The sequence below is a fragment of the Falco naumanni genome, chromosome 12 (assembly GCF_017639655.2).
Source record: "Falco naumanni isolate bFalNau1 chromosome 12, bFalNau1.pat, whole genome shotgun sequence".
NCBI lineage: Eukaryota > Metazoa > Chordata > Aves > Falconiformes > Falconidae > Falco > Falco naumanni.
This window is the reverse complement of record NC_054065.1, coordinates 8,829,118-8,852,854: the sequence shown is the minus strand read 5'-3', so window position 1 is coordinate 8,852,854 and position 23,737 is coordinate 8,829,118. Positions and strand designations below refer to the sequence as shown.

Sequence of the window (23,737 nt, the reverse complement as noted above, 5' to 3'; positions counted from 1 at the left end):
TGGGTAATGAGGGTGTGGGGGGTGCAGAGAGGTGATGGAAGCATAGCAATAAAGTGGATACCAGCTGGAAAGTAGGGGAGAACATGTTGGAAGAGATGAGAAAAATAGTAAAGAGAGAATATTAGAAATGGAAAAGTAGGTGACAAACTGAATATCCAAAAATAAGCCCCTGGATATTCCCTCTCTTCAATTAGTTGATAGTGGAAAATACCGTCTTTAATCTTTCTGTCCTCTGAGGGCATCACTTGCCAATAGCATGTGTAATGGGGAAGCACTCCAGGGTTTACGTGATGGAGGACTATGTTGTTGTTTTTTTCTAAAGGAGAAGAAAGTTTAGAGTTTTATTCACTCATATTTGAAGTGAAAGGGAAAAGGTTCATTTGAACCTTAAGTAGTTTGAACTATATCACCTGAAAATGTGACTTAGGTGTTTTTTAAGTAATTTTGTTGTTTTCTTTTTTAGTGGATAGTATATGTTCAAATGATTTATCTTTCATCTCTATTTGATTTTTGGTTTTTCAGAATTTATAAAGTAGCCTTTAATCTGTTCAGTTGAGTGTTAACTTTTTTTCTTTGCCTAAGGCCCTCTTATGAAATTGCTTAGGTGGTTTATTGCAGAGAAAATACTAGTAGAAATATAGATGTTAAGCTTTTTTTTTTTCCCTTGTTGTCAAATCCCTAAATATTTAGTGCAAGTTCCTAGTTAAGAATACAGCTTTTGTCCAGTTTCTTTAAACTCTGGGAGACTTAGTACATCTTGAGAAGTTGAGGCTTAAGTTACTTTGTTTAAACTTCAAAAACTAAAAGTAGGACATTTTTTTTTTTTCTTTCATTACTCCCTGCAAAATCAAGTCAGGTGCAGCCACACCGGCTGCAAAACTGTGCCACATTCTTCTCTTTGATTTTTCTCATCTGTGACAGAGATTTCTGGTACAAAGGATCAAAAGTCAGACATGCCCTTTGAAAAATGAGAAAATTTGGAGTTGTAAAAGTAACATGAGAGTTAAAGAAGACTGACTTTTTAATTTAATAGTTAGCATTTCCTTAATTTTCTTTTTTTCCCCTTTTCCCCCCATTTAAATATATCAAAACATTCAAGTACAAAGAGAATGAAAGATTAAAGATGACTCAGCCTCCATCAATGTCTGCCCTGTTTTTCTTCTTAAAAAAAACCTTTTACCATATTGTAGGCACTAAAACATAGTTTTTTACCCACCAGAAATAATGAGATGTTTCAAACCTGTAGATTCTTGCTTGATGTTGGAAAATGGCACTTTTTTAATGTTTAGGGAGCATAACACTTTGAACAATTTCACGCTTCAGAAGTGACAAGCCTACACGGCTGTATTATGTGGTATTTTACTTTGGTCCACTATATATTGAAATATCATCTGCAAAGTACTGTACAGAGGTTTTTATTAACATGTTATGTTTCGCTGTACTATAAAACCCCTGAACTGAATTAAATCCGGCAGGTCCCTAGCAAACTTGGGTTAACATCAGCCGAAGTCTCTCCAACTGATTATCGGAGAAATTAAAGGATGCACTTCAAACGTGGACAACTTCGTTTCCTAAGGGTCCTGAAATGAGAGTGCACCCCATCCCAGGCAGAGCCTTTCGTGATATTGGAGCCTTCATTTGCACTCTCTTGGTTTCCAAATGGCCAGTCTCCAAATTTACATCTCTTCCTGGGGCTCAGGAGTTGAAGGCTATGAAGATGTATGGTTTCACTGTAAGGGAGTATGCTTCCCTATAGATGTTGTTAGGTATACACTGTTTCCAGAAATAGGTGCATCTTAAGGTCAAAGAGATATGTAAGATTAAATAGGTGACTAAAAAAAGGGTCAGTTACTGTTCTGCCATCTACTCTTACCAGTATTAAATGCCTGCCGATAACCTTGTTAAAACCAGTCTCCTGGCTGAAATGTGACAGGATTGGAATCCATTAAGCTGTTTAAAATTTAGTAGAATATTACTTGCCAAGTGTGAAGCACCTTCCCCTTGAGGACTGGACCTAGCACTGTCTAAACTTAATTGTACTAATCTCACAAATACTGTAGCATGGCAGGCAAGTATCGTTTTTTACAGATAAGGTTGCTGAGGCACAAACAACTAACAAGCCCCTAAGTGATACGGGACCCAGAAATAAAACACAGCCTTTATTTATTATAAAGAAATTAGGGAGTACATTGCAAATGACTGTTTGCCTCTCCCTGAGACTGCTACTGCCTAGCAACGATTGCCAGATAGGATAAACTTCATTAACCATAAAAAGTTAAATGTCTAAAAGATATTAGGAGTGGTGATATGCAGTCTTGAGGTGTCTCTATACTATTTTGAAATATGATCTGGGTTATTTTGGGTCTAAGATTAGCCCCAGCCTTGCCCATGCTACATGTATGCATGCATGTGCGTGCTCCTATGTGTATAATGCAATTTGTACTGCAGCGATGCTGTAATTCAGTATAGTAGGGAAATGCTTCTGCAGCCAAAATAAAAATTAGAAATCTTGCGCACTACATACAGAAGCTTCTCAGGAAATCATTCAAGCTCTCTCTTCCTGTCAGGCTGGGGAATATGCTTCTTAATTTCCCCTGACAGAAAACACATCACCTCATCAGCAGCCCTAGAAAACGGGAAAACATCCCTGCCGAAGAAGACCGACTGCCAAAGTCTTTCATTGCTGCAGCAGCCAGGGGCACAGGGACAGGGACAGGAGGGGTGTACTTCAGAAATTTCAGGGAAGTAGAATAATTTACCTTGCTGCCTGTGGAGTCTCACTGTTTTGCCTTGTGTTGCTGCAAAACATTCTTCTCATAGTCAACGTGTGACCCTTGAAGAATTAATTTGAGTCAGATGGTACATAGCCATTTAATTCTAAAAGAATAATTTATCCTCCTGAATCTGCATAATGTGAAATTCTCTTATGGTGCTTGAGCCAAGGCAAACATCTCGATGCAAAATCTGCACCTCACATCTCTCACACATTTAAGCGACAAATGCAGCTCAGTCACATACTGTGTGCTATGTGCATTAACCTGTAGCAGTGGTAATCTCCTCTGAAGTTACTGTGTAGTTTCTTAAAGGTGTTGTAGCACTACTAATAACAAAATTTGAATTTACTGAAATATTTGCTACTGCAGTTTGGCTTAAATGTGTAAGATATTTTCAATAAACCTCAATTCTCTTGAACAGTTGCATTTCTGAATCACACAGTTACATTCAGAGTCTGATTGTCCAAATGATACATCAGGACAGAGGATCTTTATAGACAGTTGTTATGACATGTATTGTTACTTCAGTATATTTGTATTGCTGGGCTGTTTTTTGTTTTGGTTTTTTTTGGCTTGGTTTGGTTTTGGTTTTTTTTTAATAAACCAGTACTAAGACGAGATGAGAACGTTTTATTGTCACTCTGCAGACCTGTGGAACCCTTGCACCGATGTGTTTTTCCTCACACTAAAGGAGTAACTTTGTAAGTCAGAGTGACAGAGATCAGTGGTGTATAAGCACACTCCGTCTGGTAAATATACTAATATTGTGGGTTTATATAAATTACTACAATGGACTAGCTTCCTGTTGCAGTGAAATTACACAGTCACATAGAGGACTGCATAACTCAAATCGTCACATGAATGGTTCTAGCTCTCATGTAGCAAAGATGATTTTCAAGCTGCAAACTGGGTGGAAAGGAGTGGTGTCATGCCTGCACCAAGTGTCTGGGCAGCCTGAAACTCAGGTCTGGTGAGATTTAAATGTCTCTTCATTTTTGTGGGCATTAGACTCTTGGCACATAGTTGAGTAGAACACAGTGGAATAATTCAGTGTTTCCAAGAGCTGCTGATGTGATGATGAAGTCTGTGGCTGGAGGTTTTTCTGTCGTGGCTGGATGTTCATCTGCTGTGTGACAGAGATTGTGTCAATTTTTTATTTTTGAAATGGACATTTGCCAATCATTTAGGTGAAACAGGAGCCAGAGGACCCTTGGAAAAGAGTGGGACCTAGAAATGCTCCAGCAGGCCCAAGGTTGTGTGCTTCTACATCTAGCCCCCGCAGTGATGGTGACTGCAGTAGATGATCAGTCCTTTGTAATGTACCCTCTGTGGGATGCAAAATCCTTCCAGTCCATACATACGTGTGTGTATGGGTATATTCTGTACACACATACGTGTATGACAAACATAGGGAACGTATCTGTGTGTGCCAAGTATGGGTCAGCACATTGGTGTTCTGATTTGGATATCTGGAGGGAGGTTATTGTATATAGTTCTCCAAGTTCCGAATACTCAGACCCAGGTCTTGACGGGCAATACATTCATGATTTTCATTTAGGTACATGTTGTGACTTTGAACATTTTAGAGCCAAGTTTACTGGCTGAGGCCTTTCTTTTGCCTATTAAATTCATGACTGCAATAATGGACTTTCATTGGCTTGGTTTCACAGATTTGTGCATCAGTGATTTGGGAGTTCAGAAATGTTAAAACTATGGGAGTAGCTACTTTGGTTTGAACTTAGTGAAACTTACTGGCTTTAGAAAATGCAACTGTTTTTCATCTGAGATGTATCTAAGAAAGCTAACAGATTAGGAAAACAACTTGCCCATCCCAAAGTTTTGTAGAATCAGTCCCTAAATGCTTGTTAAAATCAAACTTAATTTAGATAAAGTAATCATTCCTAATTTTAGTTGTAATACCTTGCTTTGACTCTACAGAGTATGTCTGAGGACATTGTAGCAGTAGGGTGTTTTTATTTGGACATACTGTGTTTTAACAGACGCTATTTTAAAATTCTGTAATAGAAGTATTTATTAGCAAATAAATATAAAACAAATCTCTCTAGGGTCAGGAGGGGGTTGTGGTGGTAGTTATTTTACCTTGCTTGTTTCCAATAGTGACAGGATGCAGTACTGTTTAATAAAACGTAATTTTTGCAGGGAGGGGATTTTGAAGTCCTTGAAAATATTAGCACTTACAATCATGTATAGGTTAAGGAATGAGTAATGCAGTAAAAGTAACTCCCAAGGATGTAATTACAGGATACTGTTTGGTTGTGTACTGCTTGTCCTGCCAACATGAAGCAGCAGGCACACCGAGAAGAATATGGCTGGAGAAATTTGAGGAACATAATTGGGGCATGCTGGCAAGACTGGTGCGAGCAAACATCTCTCCTGTCTCCTCTGGTGCCCCACATCACTTTATATTGCTCATTTGAAGATGTCTAGGCATTTCTTAAAAATTATTCAAGTTGGAGCTGAACCATAGAATGGAAATAAATTTTTTTTGTATTGTAGAATTCCTCTGTATTTTAAAGATGCTTACATTCAATATCAATAATGAAGCTCCTCATTTAATTCAGTATACTGCTGCTCCTTGTAACCAGCCATAAATTCTCTACAGTCCTGTATGTGCTGATATACTAGAAAAAGCAGCATCTTGTTTATTAGTTCAATATCATCAAATAGCCAGGGGAATTCATGTAGGAGGCATTTTTACGCAGGACTTTTGCCTGAAAACAACTCCAGCAATGCCAATGGGAGGTTGCATATTTCTGTCTCATACTGTGAGAACGAGGAAGAAATTGGTTTTGATGTGCCTTCAAGTGCAAACACAAACTATGTGGAGAGGACTTGCTTTCTAGTGCATTGTTCCCAGCTGCAGTGGCTTAGCAGACCAAGTTCATTGGCATTTGTTACTAGCTCTTGAGTCTTTTCCAGATATAGCTGGCTGGAATTTGTTCAAGCATTTTACGTGTTGGTGTACAAGAAAGGGACACAGTTCCCTCACCCTCTCCCTGACCGGTGTAGCTTGGCACCATTCCTACAGGATGGCAAAGGAATGAGAAGATAGCTTTGAACACCTCTGTGGAAGAGCTCCTAAAATGACAGATCTGAATAGCTGTTTCTAGCAGTTAGTTGCACAGCTGCCTTGTTTTCGTTCTCAGTGTGATAAATGGGATTTTGCCTGCTCTTGTGAATTCTTTTCAGAATTTAAAGCTATTGCCTTCCAGTGTGGACAGACATTTGAATGTGATTGAGCTACAGTTGAATTATAGCTCGAGAAGTCCCACTTCCCATCATCTTAGGTAGGTAGGTGTAGGTGCATCACAGTGTAGGTGCACACTCTTAGCCTGTCCCTGCTGTGAAGGAAGAAGTCGTAGTTCAAGGCACAGCAAAAGGTCCGTCGGGTCCGGCTCAGGTGTCAGCTGGAATCCAGCACCATCTTCCACAGCATAATCTCAGTGGTAGTTCTTAGATCCAGTGATCTGACGTGTACCGTAAAACATAAGAAAAGACAAACCATTAGATGATAGTACGGCTGGAAACCACAGCTTGTAAGAGACTGAACGCAGTCTTTTAAGATACACAGATTTCCCGAAGAGATCTTTCTTGCTTCTTAGTTGGTGCTATCACATCAGTTTGTTTGCAACTGTGTAATCTCCATGTGAGCAGACGGTGGCATTCTTAATTCCTAAATTTGCTTTCTGTGGCTCATGGATGACAAAACACGTTGCTACCTTAGCAGTGCTGCAGACCAGATTGTCACAACAGCAGTAGAAATAGCTAATGTGGTACTTGCTAATAGCATATACTATAGCTCTTGAATATTGGGCATTTCCTTCTTCTCAGTTGCTCCGTAGTTTAAAGAGGAATTTCTCATTTGAGTGTGTCACTTCTGATGCCAATTTATCCTTTAATGTCTTCCAGCTTGCCACTTTAGAATTCCCTCCGAAGAAGCTCTTTGGAAACAAGGATGAACGAGTGATTGCGGAACGACGGAGTCACTTGGAGGTATGCCAACTTTTTAACGTGCTTGTGCGGTGTATTTAGGTGGAGTACTCTCTGCTTGACCAACAGAAACCATTCCCATGTGGTCAAAGTTAAGAAGCCTGCTTGTAAGTACCAAGTGACTCGCTGCCTCGTTTAACACAGGAGATGGCAGCAGGAGATTGCAAAGTAATGAAACATGCCTTAAAAAAAGATAATAATCCTAGTCTAGGAAAAAAAAAAAGCATCTCTTTAGAGATTCATAGGAGGTACATTTATTTAGGGGGGAAAGGTTGTGGGTGAGGTAAGTGTTCGCTGGAGACAGATGGTCTCTGTGCAAGACAAGATTAAAAAAAATATTGCTACTTTAAATGCAATTTGTTAGCTGAAGATTTACTGTTTTATCATAGTTACTATATCCAAATATCTCATGACAGAAGGAAAGTGATATTTAGGCATCTTTGAGCTTTATTTTGTAACCCAGCTTTCTGAATAAGGGTTTTTTTTTTCAATTAATTTTAAAAATTAATTTTATGGTGGACAAGGTTACTGAGTTTATGAGGGTTTGGGTTTGGGTTTTTTTTTGCCTTGTTCTGCAGTGCTATGTGGAGGGCATAATTGTGACTCCTATCACACATTAGATCTTTGTATTTCTATATTAATGCATGTGTTTATTGCAGCCCAGGGGCAGGAGGTGGGGTTTTGGGAAAGCAGAAGAAGAGGCATGAACAAAGACTAACCCATACGCTCTGCAACTGTATTGTAGCCACATGGGGATTACCTGATCATGCATGTCATTAAGAATTATGTTCTTTGTAGAGCTAAAGTAGCATAAAGTAGTGCTTTAGAGAAATTAATATAAAAGTAGATTGCTTCCAACTGGAACCTTTTCTTCAATTTTTTCTACATACCTCACCTTTTCTTTGATCTACCAACAAAACATCCTCCCACTGACTTTTGATGTGAGGCTGTCTTACATGTAGCACAAAATGTAATCTGGGGTTTTTTTGGTTTTTTTTTTTGTTGTTGTTGTTTGTTTCATGTCCTCTATAGACAGCATAAAGGTGTGGCTGTGTTCCAGTTTAGTACTCAGTTTGCATGCTTTTCTACCAGTAAGAAATTTAATCCCTTAATCTTTCTGACCTTTCATTGATTTTCTAACATATTTTATTTTAATGTTTCTAAATGTTAAAACTGCTGTGTATAGTGATGCTTTGATCATGGCCATGTAGTACTTATAGCTGTCTATATAGCCAGTTTTTATCTTAAAACTAGATTTATCTATTTAAACTAAGTCATTAAAACATTATTTCCTATATATTTTTCTAAGATAATAATAATATATGACCACTATTCACATGAATATGTTTTGCCATATGCCAGATAGCACACTTGGCTGTGCCACTCAATAATTGTGACAAATCACTCCGTGCTGGAGAAAGTGAAGATCCCCTGTGGCTAAGGGAGAGTTAGATAAAGAGGACAAGGAGCCAAGCAAATATTACATCCTTACCATGAGGAATTTGATGCAACAGGCTGATCAAAACCCCCTTATGCCTTATATCTCGATCTCTAATCATGGTATTTTCTTTTCACTATGTATTTTCAGTGGTTTGCTCTGGCTTTGCCAATGGCCGGAGAGTTTCTGCTAACATAAGCTGCAGCCTCCTTGGTGAAGAGTGGGAAAGCCCATCTTAACTAGTCATGATTTCCTAAGTCATGTAATACTTTGAAGGCTCAAAGCACATCTTGAGTTGCATTGTGGAAGCAGAAGTTTTATTGCAATAGTGGACAACGGCACAGGCATCAGTTGCATTTAAAGTACTGACTGTTAATGCCTCGTGGCTGTCAATCTGGTATGAACCTTGAGCACACTGCAGTGGGCTAACTGGGAAGTAGTAAATAGATTGATTACCTTTGTAAGGGATGGGGTTTCTCAGCCTTTGGGCCATAGAGCGTTTCTCACGTGGGAGTTCAATCAGGTAAAAGGTGAGAGAGTTGGCCCTTGGCAGCAAGCAGAGTCATAGCTTGTATTCAGTTGGATTTCATACCTGGTCCCGTACCTTGCTTTGCAGAAAACCCTTTGCAGTCTCTTTCAAGCTTTGCAGGTGATGTGTTGTTATAGTTGTAATATGGTATAAAAACTTACTTGATTGTTTGCATTGCTAGTCAAGAGTTTATGAGCTAATACTGCATTTTTAGAAAAGCAAAGCACAGCATCCAGGCCAGCAGAAATGTATATTCTCATCCAGCATCTGAGATTGACTGAAAATAGATGACAGCCTGACAAATATCAATCTGATATCGGTGTTCTGAACAAATATTCTGTATTGCCAGATCATTAGTAAAGTTGTCATCCCGGTGGTGGGTGACAAAAAGGTTACTCTGCTCCTCCAGGTTTTGCATTAGGTATTTATACACCTTGAATAGGCTGTGACTTCACATTGTTTTTCCTGAACTTTTTGAAGTGGGATAGTACAGCTTTGGCTAGTCCAGTGCTCTCCACAAATCATCTCTAAGCAGCAGCAGTTTCTTTTTTTAATTTACCTTTTATTCTTTTTTTAAGTATGCACATAAATTAACATTCAAACTCCAAGGTGCAGCTGTGTGAGGGATAAGACAACTTAAGCTGTCGTTTCAAACAGCCTGACTAGAGTATTTGCTGAAATTAGCAGTTGGTTACTGAAATGGCCTTGCAGGCTCTTTTCTTTATATCAAAACTAAATTGCAGCTTTCGGTCTGATCTGCGAAAATGAAGCAAATAGACTGGGAGTCATTGTAGGAACAAACCTGCTCTTCCAATTAACTAAAGGTACAACAATCCGAGCCGGTTCTAGTGCAGATATCTGAATTGTTATTTTATTTGACTCACCTTGGCTTTAGTGAGGGAAATCTTCCTTGTGCCTAATTATAAAAAGATTTTTCCAAAACATCCTTTACAGGACAGTTTAGGAAGAGCTTGGTTTTTCCTGCACCTCTAGGATTCTTGCTGCAGTAGAAGTGCTAGGATGGCAGCGGGGGTTGTGGAACCTTTCAAGGCATCTGGAGTCGGGGGGCTGGCTGTAGGGTTTGCTTTGATTTAAGATTGTCATGTAGAGAGTTACCTTATTTCGGCTTGAGATTAGAAGTAGGCGTATTTCATCATAATGGGAATGGATTTACTTGGAGTGAGACTCCAGAGAGCCCCACGTTATGGGGATTGGGATTTAAAATCACAATAAATACAAAGTTTATGTAAAACATTAAGTTCTTTCATTTATCCTAGCTGGTACAAATGCTTCATAACCAAAAGCTTCACAATACCTCATAGGTAGGAAAGTACACATGTTATGTGTACTGGTTTTGTGTGAGATGATCCTGAGAAGTCTTTGATTTCTGGCATGATACCTAGTTGCAATGTAAACACTTTTGCTTTGGTCTTTGTTGGTCTAATATAAAGTCTTTTGAGCAATAGCTTACATTTCTGTAGAGTTTTGGAAAAATAACATGCAAGTTTGCACAAAGGTTTTGCCTATACATCTTGAGAGAAAACACCTAAATTGTATTTAAAATTACCTATCCAGAATGTCCTATTGCAATCTATTAGTTTTGTATTTCATGAGGGACCTGTTGCAAGGCAAAACTCTAAATTAATTTTTCCGCAGCCTTTAGACTGTAATTTCACTTCAGAGCCAACCTTGCTTGATTAAATCCGCCTTAAATAAAACAGCCAAGAATTCTTTTGATTAAAGTTAATGAATAGAAGTTAGTGTGTATCTATCCTTTCATGCAATTAGAAATCAGTAGATAAGAGCATAGGATCATTTTTTTAATGAAATCAGGCAACGTGTATTCCTTTTTCTATTTTTTTAAGCAAAAACTTTGTAAGTGAAACCCATGTCACAAGATGTGTGGTTCAGTGAGTGTATCTGTTTCTGTTTAAACTGCAAAATATCTTATTCCTTGGTGAGTTGCTGGATTTGTGGATGACAGTAATAAGTTTTCCTAAAATCCGGACTTCTTTGGAATACTGCATTTCTATTATATCATTCCCCTGATTATTTTTCTTCTTCTCTTAGACTCACACTTTCTTGTTCATTACTGAAAATGATTCTTAACCCCATTTTCCCATTGTGCAGCCAGAGAAACTGGGCAGGAGTCTGAGCTGACACAACAGACTGGGTCATGCTTCTTGACTCCTCGGTCAGAAGCCTTGCAGTTGTGGACCCACTAGGCTTTCTTTTCCGCTCTTGCTGTCACCAGTGTGCTTAGGAAAAAACAATTGCTATGCTGACAAAATCCCAACAGGTTGTTGCGTAAAGGAAGACAAGAACTCCCCCAAGCCTCAGCCTGTCTCCTTGTCTCTGTTCCCTGTTTCCCATTCCCTATTCCCACTGCTGCGTTTCGTCAGGTTGGTTTGTGGACAGCAAAGGGGAACAAGCAAAATCCCTGATCAGGGATGCACCGACAGACAGCTCAACGGTTGGTAGCAGTCCTGTGCTTCTTTTTACTGCCACTTGCAGAGCTCAGGGAATGAATAAAGTCAGCCTGTAAACAGTATGGTAAGGCCAGCCTACGTCAGGTTTTGTAGGAGCACATACATCTTCCTGGCTTTCTCTTGGCTCTTCTTTTTCTTTCTTTTTTTTTTTTTTTCCTTGGTACTTTGAACCTCTTTAAAAGATAGACACGCTCAATTTATTTAAAATTAATAATACAATTGTCCTTAACCTTCTCACTTCCTGATGTCTGCTGATGAGGCTTTCAATGATAGGTGTTAATGCAAGAGGCAGAAATAAATCTTGTATGAACTGCATAATTCAATTTTGCTCTTGAATCTGTAGGACTGGCTGGGGAAGGCACTGTAGACACTGAACTGACTGAAATATTGCTGTTACTTACAGTCAAAATTAAGCTTTCAAAATAAGATTCTTTAACTTAGAAGCCAAATGTTTTGCACTAGTTTGTATTCTCACTTGAGTTCTTTTAAAGGTGATAATATCTGGGGTTTCTTTTGGTATAGGGCTCTAAAAGCTAGCCACTCCAATTTTCTCCTTTAAGAGTGAGACTCTGTTGGTTTTGCATGGCTCCAAGAATCTGGTTCTTAAGAAAAATGTGAAATAATGGAAATAGCACTTTTTCTTGAACTTGAATTCGTTCTTGTTATTTAAATGTATTAGCTTCAGAATTAACACCTTGGAGGCAACCAGCAAAAGGAACATCTGCAAAAAAAGAATAATCTCAAAATATTTGTTGACAAATCTGGGCAAGCTGAATGTCTGAGTCTGTCAGAGACCTCGTTTCTTGAGGTTGTCCTTGAAGTCATGAGGGCAGAAATATTTTAATGAGATTTTAGATGATTTGTCATCTGAATATTCAGTACGAACTTCATGAGTACATCCCACCGGTCTTTGTTTCACGGTCCCAGCCCTTAATATGTATAACTGGGACAACCCGCTCCATGCTAGTTGCAGGTGAATTGATGTTTCTATTGAAAAAACCCTGTCAAATGGGGTCAGAGTTATCATTTCTGTTTGATTTTTTTTTCCTGACTGACACCAGTCACAAAGACCTTTCAAAGCTACTGATTATGTGTCAGTTCAAAGTGATTATTAAAAGAAGTTATTAGACTCCAATATCAGCTTACAGCAACATCCCTAATACCAAAGATTTTCAAGATGAGCTTTAAAGACAGCTGCTTGCTGGCCTGGCTCTTGCAGACTGCATGCTTGGCTCTGACAGTGTGGTTGTAAATATTGTTCTTAGAAGCATCTCGGTGAGATGGACTTCAGAAAGCATCTAGAATACATTTGATAATTATTGACAGATAAAAGGAAGCTTTTCCTTTTCATACAGACGTAATGCACGCTAGGTATGACTGCTAGTGCAAAAGCAAACCGCTACAAATGTCAGTGTTTGATAATCCCAGAGAAGGTTGTTTCATACCTGTAGTCTGAACTACAAGAATGCAGCATCTGGGGAGTGATGGTTTTAATTTCCCACTAGAGGAACAGGGGTGCAACGGGAGCACAGAAGGAAAGAGCATTCACAAAGACAAGAGAAGAGCGTGTGTGGTTGGGCCATATTGTGAATATCAATTCTATGAAGTGCATGTGAACAGATCCTTTTCTAGCTTAGGTATAGTTAGTCTGAACCAAATGCCTTTCATAATCTCTAGTAACAGTTACAAAAATTTAAGAACAAAAATGACTGCTTTTCAGCAACAACACTGAAGCCTTTCCTTGCCTGCAGACAGTAGGACTCTGTAGTTAGCCATCCAAAAGCGATTTCACACATCAGGTTCCCATCCTTCCGTGCATCATCGGGGCTGCCCAAGGCACCTGGCTGTTCTTTGAAACAGAAGCTCTCAAAGAGGAGTTGTTGCAGCTCTCAGCATTGATTCATTTCATCTTTTTTTGGGTGGTGCTGCTTCTTGCGTGAGGCTCTGTTAGCTTCAGAAAGTGAATAAATAAAAATTAATTTTACTTATTGATTACAGTCACTAGATACAAATAACTAGAAATTAGGACTTTGCATACATCAGCAGTTGATCCCATACCAATAAAATGTTATTTTGATTAAATACCATAGATTCAGCCAGACCCACAGCAAATGCAAGACATAGTGGCAATAGACAATAAAGATGGCTGTTTGTTTAAAAGGAGTTAAAGCCCGGGGTTATTTTCTGGATGAGTTAATTTTAAGCTCTGGTCCAACAGGCTGGAGGAAAGGAACAGTGAGCGTAAGCAGTGCCTTGGTCTCATTTGCTCATACTCGGTGCTTAACTCAAGGCCAGGTCTGAAAGCCTGTTTTGCAGAGTTTGCTAGAAGTAACTGTAATATACATACCCCTTTACAATGATTTTGGTGTTTCTTTAGGTATACAAAGTACCTAAAAAACCTGGATCTTTTGTGGTAAAATGTTTATTTCCATTACAAGAGAAGAATTAATTAGGATGTGCAATGTGGAGGCCTTTTTTTAATTTCCTTTTCAGAGATTTCAGAGTATCAGAAAACAAGGAGGTGTGTTTATCATGATGTGGTAAGTTCAGAGTAAGCGACAGCATATATCTTACACTCCAGTTTAGCTCCACATCCTAATATGTTTTGCTGTCAGTCCAGAACAAATTTCCCAACATCCTTCTACATACCAAATTTTGAAGTTGTGTACCTTTATGGGTCTCCAGTAATGGCTCTCCACCTTCAGATGTGAGCAGGTGAATAATGGGAGTGCTCGGCTAAGGCCGCTGGGTTGAACTCGATGCTTTCCCTTTTCAAAGCAAGCATATCAGCCATCCTGCGGCACCCGATTCTGATTTTGGCAGAGGGAGTAGAGGGTGATGCATGTCATGGGCTTTGGGAGCTGTTTGCCAAGGCCACTCCGGCAGCTGACACGCTGTCGCTGCCGGCCCGGGGATGCGCGGTAAATCCAATCCTGTCATTGTTCTTTCTGAACAGATTTTGACGGGACTTGTTTTGACTTGTGCTCCGAAGAAAAGATCAGTTTCCTTCACTAGTCGGGTCTGGTTTGATCTTTTTGAATATGGCCATTCACTTCCAAAAGACGACTCACGCTGACTGAACACCTGTAAATCACAGCCCTTGCTGCCTTTTTTCCCTGCCAGCCTACAATTCAGGTTTCGCTGGGGCTACTTGCAGCCAATGAACATAAGCTTTCAGCAAGCAGGCATTGTAAGAAATATTAAGTCCTGTGGATTTTAAATGAATTTCAGGCAGAATAAGATTGTAATTTGGGATGTAGACTGACTTCAGAAGTTAATTCAATTGATGTGGCATAATAGTAATTCAACAACATGTGCTTATGCCATTAGACTTGCACAGAAAAACACTGTAAATAGCTATAATGAATAGTTTGGATTTTGAAAACATAGGAGAGCAATTTCACCTTCATAACTGGCATCTCTCAGAATGCTTGTACATTACAAAAATTCAAAAAGGTGTATGAATTCAAGTAAATTTCAGTACTGCCCTGGGTAAAATTAAATTTTAATGGCACTCAAACACTTCTGGAGATGTAGTGGTAAAATCTGCTTTTACCTGTATAGCTGTGGAGGAAGCTAGCCCTGATTCAAGCATTGTGCTGTGCATAAAAAACATAGGGAGAGTTTCCCAAGGGGCTAAAAATTTAAGTCCTGTTTTTCCGATGGAATTTAGCTTCTTAAAGAGCTTGATTCTTACCCACTTAGTTCCAAAGTCATTTCAGTAGCTCTAAACATGCCCAAAGGAGTGGTATGTATGTTACTGCTGCTTCTCTCTCTGCTTTGGGGCAAGTCCGCCACCAACAGACTGCTGTGGCGTTAATGCCACTGCAGTGGCAAGAACACAATTCTCCATAGCCCAGGTTCGTAGCTCCGACAAAAGCAAAGGCTAAACTCTTTGCTATAAAAACAAAATTCTAGTTTTATAGATCCAGCATTTGCACCCATGGTAACATTTGGGGGCTGTACAGGTAAATCTGTTCACTAACAGAAGAGCTGTATTATGTTTTTGGTAGGATGTTTCAGTCTCATCTCCTGCTATCTAGCTCCTTAGAAAAGAAGCTCAATCTAACAAGTTAAGAGTTTACATATGTGTATCGCAGTCAAATCGCTAGGATGATTGCTAGTAAATTAAAAAAAGCCAACTTAGCATAATATGCCATACTTGTATTATTTCTGTTAAGGGAAACCCACAGATCCTGGTTTCTTAGGGAATGTAGCCAGCCCGCAGCACAGGCAGCCAGACCCTGCAGCAAATGCTCTGCTGCCCCCAAAGCTGCGCCTGGCTGCTACTTCCCAGCAGTAGGATTCCTGCGGTGCCAGGTTTGCTTCCCTCCACCGGTAAGAGGACATTTGTACAGGCAAAGGCTGTTGATGAGACAGCTGGAAGTTTAACACAGGTGTGCTTCGGAAGAGCCGGCGATGTGCGTTGTGCATGGTTATACACAGAATTTAGTTTGGGTGGGAATTGTTGGTGTGTGGAGTGGAGTTGCATGGGTATGTATAAAACACAGGGTAAGGTGATACTGATTGGTAAGTTCTTTTTTTATTTTTTTTTTTTTTTCAGTGACTACTAGGCATTATCTGTAAACAGCCTTGCTTCTGATTAGACCTAATCAAAGTGAACAGGAAGGGTTTGATTAAAACGAGTCAATCCTTTATTCTTGGCTTGTGTAATGTGAAGTCAGTTAATCCAGCCTTGAGCTTAATTAACGTCTTGCAATCTGAAGCAAATACCCCCCCACACCCTTTAATATTATGACTAATATGGTGGTGACTTGTCATTTTCAAACATGTGAATCTGTCTTTATTCTCCTGAAAAAACTCTCTGTGCTCACACAAGTCATGTGTGACTAGAGCAAGGTCTCTGGTACCTATGGGATAGATATGTTCCGGAGGCATTTGTTACCTCTGACTCCTTGAGGAAGCTTTGCACAACATTGACAGTATCTAATGCTGTATTTATTTATTTATTTTTTGTAAGGAGAACCCAGCTATCCTGGTCTTTCTGCAAAAGATATTGGCCCAGGTGATCATGTCATAATTTTAGAAGATTTCTCTCCAAGTTTTTCACAGAAGTAAGACCCTTCAGGCACCAGGTAGTTTCCCAGGCAGTAAGTCTTTTTCTCATCGCTGTGAAATCACAGCTGCACGTAATCACCTACGGGTGTGTGCAGGAGATAAATGTGTATGGATCTAGAGGTCACATTAGGTACGTCCTGAAGGGCCTGAAATATCACTTGAGATATTGAATATCCCATGCTGTCCTGCTCACATGTGTTACTCAGATCTGCTTTATGATTTGCAATATATGTCAAGGTGTTGGGGAAAAGAATTGAAGCCTTGTGTTTTCTTTATTAAAAAAACCAACAAAAACACAGAAGACAAAAATGTTTCTGTGCTAGTTATATCTGATGAGTGGAGAGTTGATCTGAATTGCTGGAGGTGAAGATTTTAGTCATAGCCTATGTTTGGTCCCCCATCCTCTTGAGCAGCTGTACTCCAAAGTAATGCCACCTCTTATTTTATATTCTTGCTATCAGCCAAATTAATAAATCCAGAAATGGATTTGAATCTACTTTTAGAGAGCTATCAGAGCATTATGCTGGCAATTATTCACTCCTAATTAGACAGTTTAGCCCTCGGGTGGTCCCTAAGGGAAGGGGAGACGGTTTGAGTGGCAGTCACAGGGCAGAAGCTTAACTGCGGTGAGATGAATCATGACCTGGAGGGCCAAGCTGGCCTTGCAGATCACAGGAGGAGCCTGCTGGGATCACTGCCTGGACAAAACACCTTAGTTTGGACAGCTTGCATACCCCTTCCTGGGTAATGTTGGGGCGTTTGGCATAAGAGAACCCGCTGCCTTGGAACTCAGTTCATAAAGAAGCTTCCTATATTATGGCTCACTGCTTTCCTTGTCCTCCACACCTGACCCAGATGATCCGGTCCATGTGGTGGCTGTGATGGTGGTGAGTGTCCAGGATGAGGCAAAGCTGGTGTGGCTTGCTGCCATTTCCCTACGGGTTCCTGTCATCTGCGCTCCAGCCCTGGCTGACCTCCTTGTGCAGCACGTTAATGCCCTCTGACTTTTGCCATTAAGAAAAAAAAAAACACAAGGAAGAAGCAGATCCAATGAGAATTTTGAATCCTATTTTTCTTGGGAAGATACATGATCTTTTCTCATCAGATCCTGTATATAGAATCACCCCAGACAGGGCCCTTTGCCAGCCTGAGGTCCCTGTGGGACACCAAAACCTGCTGTTTAAGCCTAGGGGTTTTTTTGTCACAAGAGACCGTAGTTGGTGATGATAGCTGCTGGCATTTCTGCAGAGCTTTGTATTTGAAGAACTACCCTGGAAGTAATTTTTTTTTTCCTCTTCAAGACACCAATGGAAGGGTCCAAAATAGAGAAGGCTGATTAATTTGGGAAAGGATCCCCAAATGTTCATTTTCCTTTGCATATGATCAATGATTTATTTCTAGGAGACAAAGGCAGGAGGTACACTCCCGTTTCTGCATTCCAGCAGGCTCCCTTTACATCTGTTGTCTTCTCAGCAGATCCTTGGTTTTGTGATCACGGATTGGAAGTGAAGCATGTTCCTGTTTTCTTGCTTTGGGCTAGAGTCTTCCTCAGAAAGATCTTGCTTTGCAAATACCTAATTGCAGCATAACGTGTTTTTTAAGGCTCAGGGAATATGCTACAATCTGTCTCTCTCTCTTTTTTTTTTTTTTTAATCAGGTTCTTACTCTATAGAAAACAGCTGTTGATACCTGTGTATGCTTTGCTCTATGAATAATTCAAATCAAGATTTGATTTAAAGCTTGCAGCACTTAACACTAGTCGACAGAATAATTATGTGATTGGTGCGAGCAGTGAGATGAGCAAGTTAATTAGTCCTGCCTCAGCCACCAGTGACCTTTTGGTAAAGCTTTTGACCATCACATTGACGTGTAGGTATTGAAAGGGTGGTATTGTTTCAAAGAAAATAAGCTATTGTTTCAAAAATCCCCAAAACCTTGTAAGGTTTATCTTACTGAAGTTTGGTGCTTCCAGCTCTGTCAAATATTAGGTGATATTTATAATGCTAATTGTAAAGTCTTGTATTTAAAGAATTTAGAATGCTGGCTTTTTTGAGGAAATCACTAGAAACAGCAGTAGGCGAGAGAAATCTCAAAGTTTCTTCACTTTATGGAAGTACCAGAGTTGATGATTTTTTAATCACACCAAAGTTTAATGAAAAATTGCAATTCTTTCAGAGCTCTGCTATTGGTCTCTGAGGCTGTCGCCGTTTGTAATGGATTATGAGAACAATGTAATTGAACTGAATTCCTCTTTAATATGCCACAATTGAAGGGTTGATAAGAACACTTTCACATTCCAGAAAGCTTTTTGATTGTAATAATTTTAATAACTTTAAATTAAGTTATGGATTTATATTTAAAATGTATAAAATTATGTGGTCCCCACATCATGAAGTGGTGCGAAAATCATTAGAATGACTTTGCTGTGCTGATGGATTGAGCATGAGATGAACACTGGCCTACTGCTAAAAAGGTGAACCCTATTAAAATTATTTTTAATAAGCTTTTTAAATGGTTACCATTTCATTATTCACATAATTAAAAGGGAGGGAAAGCTACTCAGTCTAGTAAGTAAAGAAAAACCTTTGGGCCTCACACCACTTTCTCCAGTCTTGTTTCATTTGCAAATGCTTGGAATGCAAAGTTAAAACTTGCAGATACAGCTGTCGTAAATTTTAAGTTAAAGGCCATGAAGATCGTAATGTGTGCCTAGAGGGCAAACCCACTGCTTTTCCTACTTTGGATATTTTTTTTTTTAACCTGGCTTTCTATCTTTAAGTGTTTTGTGCATATAAAGAGTCTTTCCATTCTCTAAACTGGTGTTCCTGAATGCGTGTTTAGACTGAGCAACCACTATGACTGATGTGTAAGTTACCCATTTTACATCCCTGTTGCAGTGCCAGGGTCCTGTGCCCTCACATAGAGATGTTTACAAATTTATAATTAGGACGTTTTCCAGCAAACCAGCATTGTAGCAGGTTGAATGCTATTAGTGAAATGAAACTCCTAAATGCATTTGGAAGAGCACTGATTACCAGACTAAATAATCCAGAAAAAATGGCTAGAGTTTTGAAAGGCTAACAAACAAAAATGGGTAATAAAACCAAGCCTTTTGGAATATTTGTAGCAGTTACCTAGTTATTTCTTTCCAAGGTAACCATGCAAAGCTAGCAAAAGTAGGATTGCTGTAACGTTGGGCTTTGCATACCAGGGACAACGATTTAGATGCTCTCAGTGAAGTTCTGGTAGGAAGTCACAGCACCAATTTGTATAACATTTGGATATGTTTCTATGAAGGCATCCTGAGCTTGCCAGTCTCTGCTAAGAATTTTTTTTAAAGGAATACATAACGAGATACCAGAGTGTTTCCCACCTACTTTTAACTCTGCACAAATAATGCTATTCTGTAGATAGAGAAAAATCCTGTCTGCTGCTGGAAATAGATTTAATAAGAAAGCTTTGAAAACAACTCTCCCCCTGCCCACTGAGCCCTGAGAGAGAAGATCCTTTAATCTAGCCTTGCTCCCACTCCAGCAGCTTGCAGTGGTCTCCTGCATTGCAATAAAGTCATGTTGAGTCTCTTTTGGATCTCTAAGACAGTTTTCTTGTCGTCATCTCTGGCACTTGGTGTTGATGTGCTCTGCCCCTCTCCCAGCTTGCTGTGACCCTCATTCTCTCCCTATCCCATCTGAAATTGGGAAGCATCTTTCCACGCACCAGTAAGGAGCACTCTTTCTTCCCTTTCTCCTGCTACTTTCTTCCACTTCGTTGTCCACGTTGCAGCCAACAGGACAGAGCAACCTTCCCCCTTACTGCTCAGCCACAGCACTCAAATCCAGGCACATGCTTGTGGTGTTAGCAAACACTTCTGCCATCAATCGCTATTTCCTCACTATGGAATTCACTGCTAGCCAGCGGATTTGGGCAGAGCAGCCTTTTTTTTTTTCTCTGAAGCAACAGCTTTTTTTTGTGTCGAGGGCATATCAGCTCTGTGTTATGCTAACACATCAGCATTGCAATCAAGGACAAATGCAGATAGGGGTTTTATAAGAGGGCTAATTTGCTCGGAGCACATAATGCCAAGCCATATGGCTGGAAACCTTCATACAGAATTAATTCCATCATAATCTGGTAGGGTCTGCTTGTTGCCATTTTCCCAAGGATCTTTTTTTCACGTTCAGAGAATCTGTGATACTCACCGAGCAGCTCCGGTGTGCAGAACTGGGAAAATAAGTATACCTGCTGTTCCTAGTGTTTCCCTGTCAGATAAGTATATGCTTATAGCAGAGGGTGTTGGGGTTTTTTTCTACTCTACTATTAGAGCTATCATGATAAAACAATGAGTAATGGCTCTACGAGGAAAGCCATGACAGTCAATTATCTGGCCATACATACCAAGGTGAATGCAATAGGTCTTGTAATGTCTCTGGCGAGATATTTTGGTACCTTTGAGTCTTCGGTAGCCATAAACCGGAATTACTGCAGTAACTTCTCAGCAGAGTGTTAAAACCCGTAACAGGATGCCATGTTTTACATTTGATTTTCTACCGTATTCATCCTTCAGGCATTACTGGATTGGGACCTTTTTTAAAGGGCCCTACTTTGTGAACTAATTATGACAAACGTTGATATGACATCTGTTGCTCACTTTAAATTACCTCTTAGTCTGTTGGAATTAATCTTGAAGGCATTTTTATAATGGATTTTTTTTCATGAACGTTAATACAACCTGTGGGAGACCTACATAAAAAAGAAAATTCACCAGTCCTGCCAAGAGAATAGCTTGTGCCAGCTGCCTTTTTTGTTTGTTTTTTGTTATCCTGCTTTCTCTGGTATTAATACAGCTGGTTTCCAAGGCATTTAAATAGATAACAGGTTATAGTATGGAGGAATTCTCCTTGAGAAGAGAGTGAATAATTAGGACTTCTTCCTGAACAAACCGCTTCTGTGCCCCAAAAGCTTCTGCACTGAAATAACTAAACCTTGTGTTCTGCAGAGGAGATTGTGCTCTTCTGTCTTGCAGTTACATTTCCCACTGAACCCAAGATTAGAGAATAATTTCTCAAGTTATCTTTTTCCATGGTCAGTCTGTAGCAGAGCAAACAAGTTTTATCTCTGTGCTCCAGATGAGTTTTCCCTCACAGCTATGTGGATGGCACTGGGTACTTTTTTAGCACCTATCTGATCAACATTTTATCTACTGTGTTTCATTCAGAAGTTATAAATATGACTTACTAAATCATGCTAAATGATAGTAATAATTCAACCCATATGTGAAGGAAACCATCAGGTTTGTGAAAACTAGCTTTGTTTTAGTGTACATCTGTCACAATGTCTCTAGGCACAAGTGGATGTGAGTTGCACAGTGGTTGATGATTAACTTTTGGAAGGGGGAATGCTTCTCCACGTGTAAGACTTAAAAACAAAAAAAAAAAAAGAAAAAAGAAAGAGGGTAGCTCAGTGAAAAGATTCTGGTAGGTTCTGAGCTAGTATGGAAGTCATGCAGTCTTTGTGCAGATGGCCTTGATCAAAACAAATCCTTTTTGATGCAGGGATAGTGGAGGCTTGATGAAGGAAAGATCTCTGAAGTCCTTTTGTGTCCATATGTAGTGAAATTCCTGCAGAACGGATTTGAGGTTTGCACCTGCCATAGTGTTTGGTAAAGCTAGACGGCAGTATTAGCAGGTCATGATTAGCAGAAAGCGTTACGTAACTACAGAACAAACCAGAAAACATCACACAAGCACAGAATAAAACACTTACTAAGCTTGGCAGAGGAAGAAATGGAAAATGGTTCTTTTCTGCTTTTCCTAAGCTTCATGCAGACATTTCAGTAGAATTGTTTTATGGATGGATTTAAATGCTGGTGGTTGTTAAAAGGAGTTTGCACAGTCCAAGGAGATCTTGTCTCTTTTTTTTTTTTTTTTTTCTTTTTCTTTTCCTTCACATACTGCTGTTCATTTAACTCTTCAAAGTGCTTGTAATCAGTTTGATCAAGTGAATCTTATGAGATCTTGCGTTTTGTTCCACAGAAATACCTCAGGAGCTTTTTCTCTGCAATGCTGAAGTCTCCATCGTCTCCGTTGCACATTGATAAAGTGGGGCTAACTCTGTCAAAATACACCATCTGTGAATTCTCCCCCTTCTTCAGGAAAGGTGTTTTTGACTATAGCAGCCACGGGACCAGCTAACTTTTGGGCCAGGACCCTTATGCCAGAGGAGCACAGTCGAGTGGTGCCTTCACTTTCATGGTGTGAGAGAAATGAGGGGAAGAAAAAGAAGTATCTTCCTCCATACCCGGAACATTTTTTTCAAAGCAACTCCATTTAAGACTATTTAAGCTACACCCCAGCGCTAGCCTGTGTCCTTTACCAGTTCTCATACTAGTGCCTGCATTTTCCTGGCATGGGGTATACAGATATTTTTCTGTAAGTTGCACTGTTAATATTGTAAAAAGATTCTGACTCTCATGCTGAGTTTGGATCCGCTCCTTTGCAGGAGTGCTTCCTTCCCATTTGCTCAGACAATTTGTTCTGGTGGGGCGAGAGCATCTCGTGTTTACGGTGTCGGTGTGTCATGCTGACAGAGGGTTTCTGAGCAGCCTTTTGGTTTCTGTCCAAGCTGTTCCATAAAGAACACTTCCTCGGTTGTTTCCTTATAGCATACTGTCGTGTTTAAAGTAATGCTCGTATTCCACTGTTGTTTCCTTCCCCCACCTCCCGCCAGACACACATTTTAACTATTTGATTGTATAATTGTATAGTTTTCCTCAGAAGAATTAAAGGGCCTGGGTAACTTGAATGTTTACAAAAATATATGCAGCAGAAAGAATATAATTTAAACCCTGTAAAAGTCTTCCACACCTGGTTGTTTTGAGGCAGAATGAATCACTCGCCATTAATTAAGAAGCAGAGGAAGCAATAGTTACTGAAGAATGCAGTCAGCATCTTTTTAGATTTTCTAATTACCCAGACTGTAAGTGGATACTGTGCACTGTACAGAGCTCATGGCTATGCATAAAGCTAATGCAAAGTGCTATACTTCTTTTTTTTTTTTTTTTTAAAAAAAAAAACCTTCTTCACAATAACATAACATTGTAAAATCTGAGTTTTATTTTCATCTGTTAAAAGTTACAGGATTTGACTAATAGTACTTTAAAATTACTCAGGACTCATTCAGACTTGCACATGTATATACAGGTAAAACTCATTTTATATTGCTGCAAATCCAAAAATATATGTATACACTGTGACTGGAATTGAGTATGTGTACATGTTAATGTATTATTGGTTGTGCATATTAAAGTGCATAATGAAAGGTAAGTTTTGTGTACCATTTGTTAGGAGCGTGAAGCATTCATTATTTGTGAGTTGCCATCATTGACCACTGGTAGGTCTTGCTAATCAAACTATTTCAT

At 39.5% G+C, this 23,737-nt stretch overlaps 1 protein-coding gene across 3 annotated transcripts in view; it reads left to right on the top strand.

Moving 5' to 3' along the window:
• Positions 1 to 23,371, top strand: part of KIF16B (kinesin family member 16B) — a 141,643-nt gene extending 118,272 nt beyond the window's left edge. For all 3 annotated transcript variants that reach the window (XM_040612062.1, XM_040612061.1, XM_040612063.1), the window contains 2 exons: positions 6,705 to 6,788; positions 22,353 to 23,371. In XM_040612062.1, the coding sequence (XP_040467996.1) occupies positions 6,705 to 6,788; positions 22,353 to 22,511 (243 nt within the window). In that variant the 3' untranslated portion in view covers positions 22,512 to 23,371. The remainder of the gene's footprint in view (positions 1 to 6,704; positions 6,789 to 22,352) is intronic.
• Positions 23,372 to 23,737: the final 366 nt, after the last annotated feature.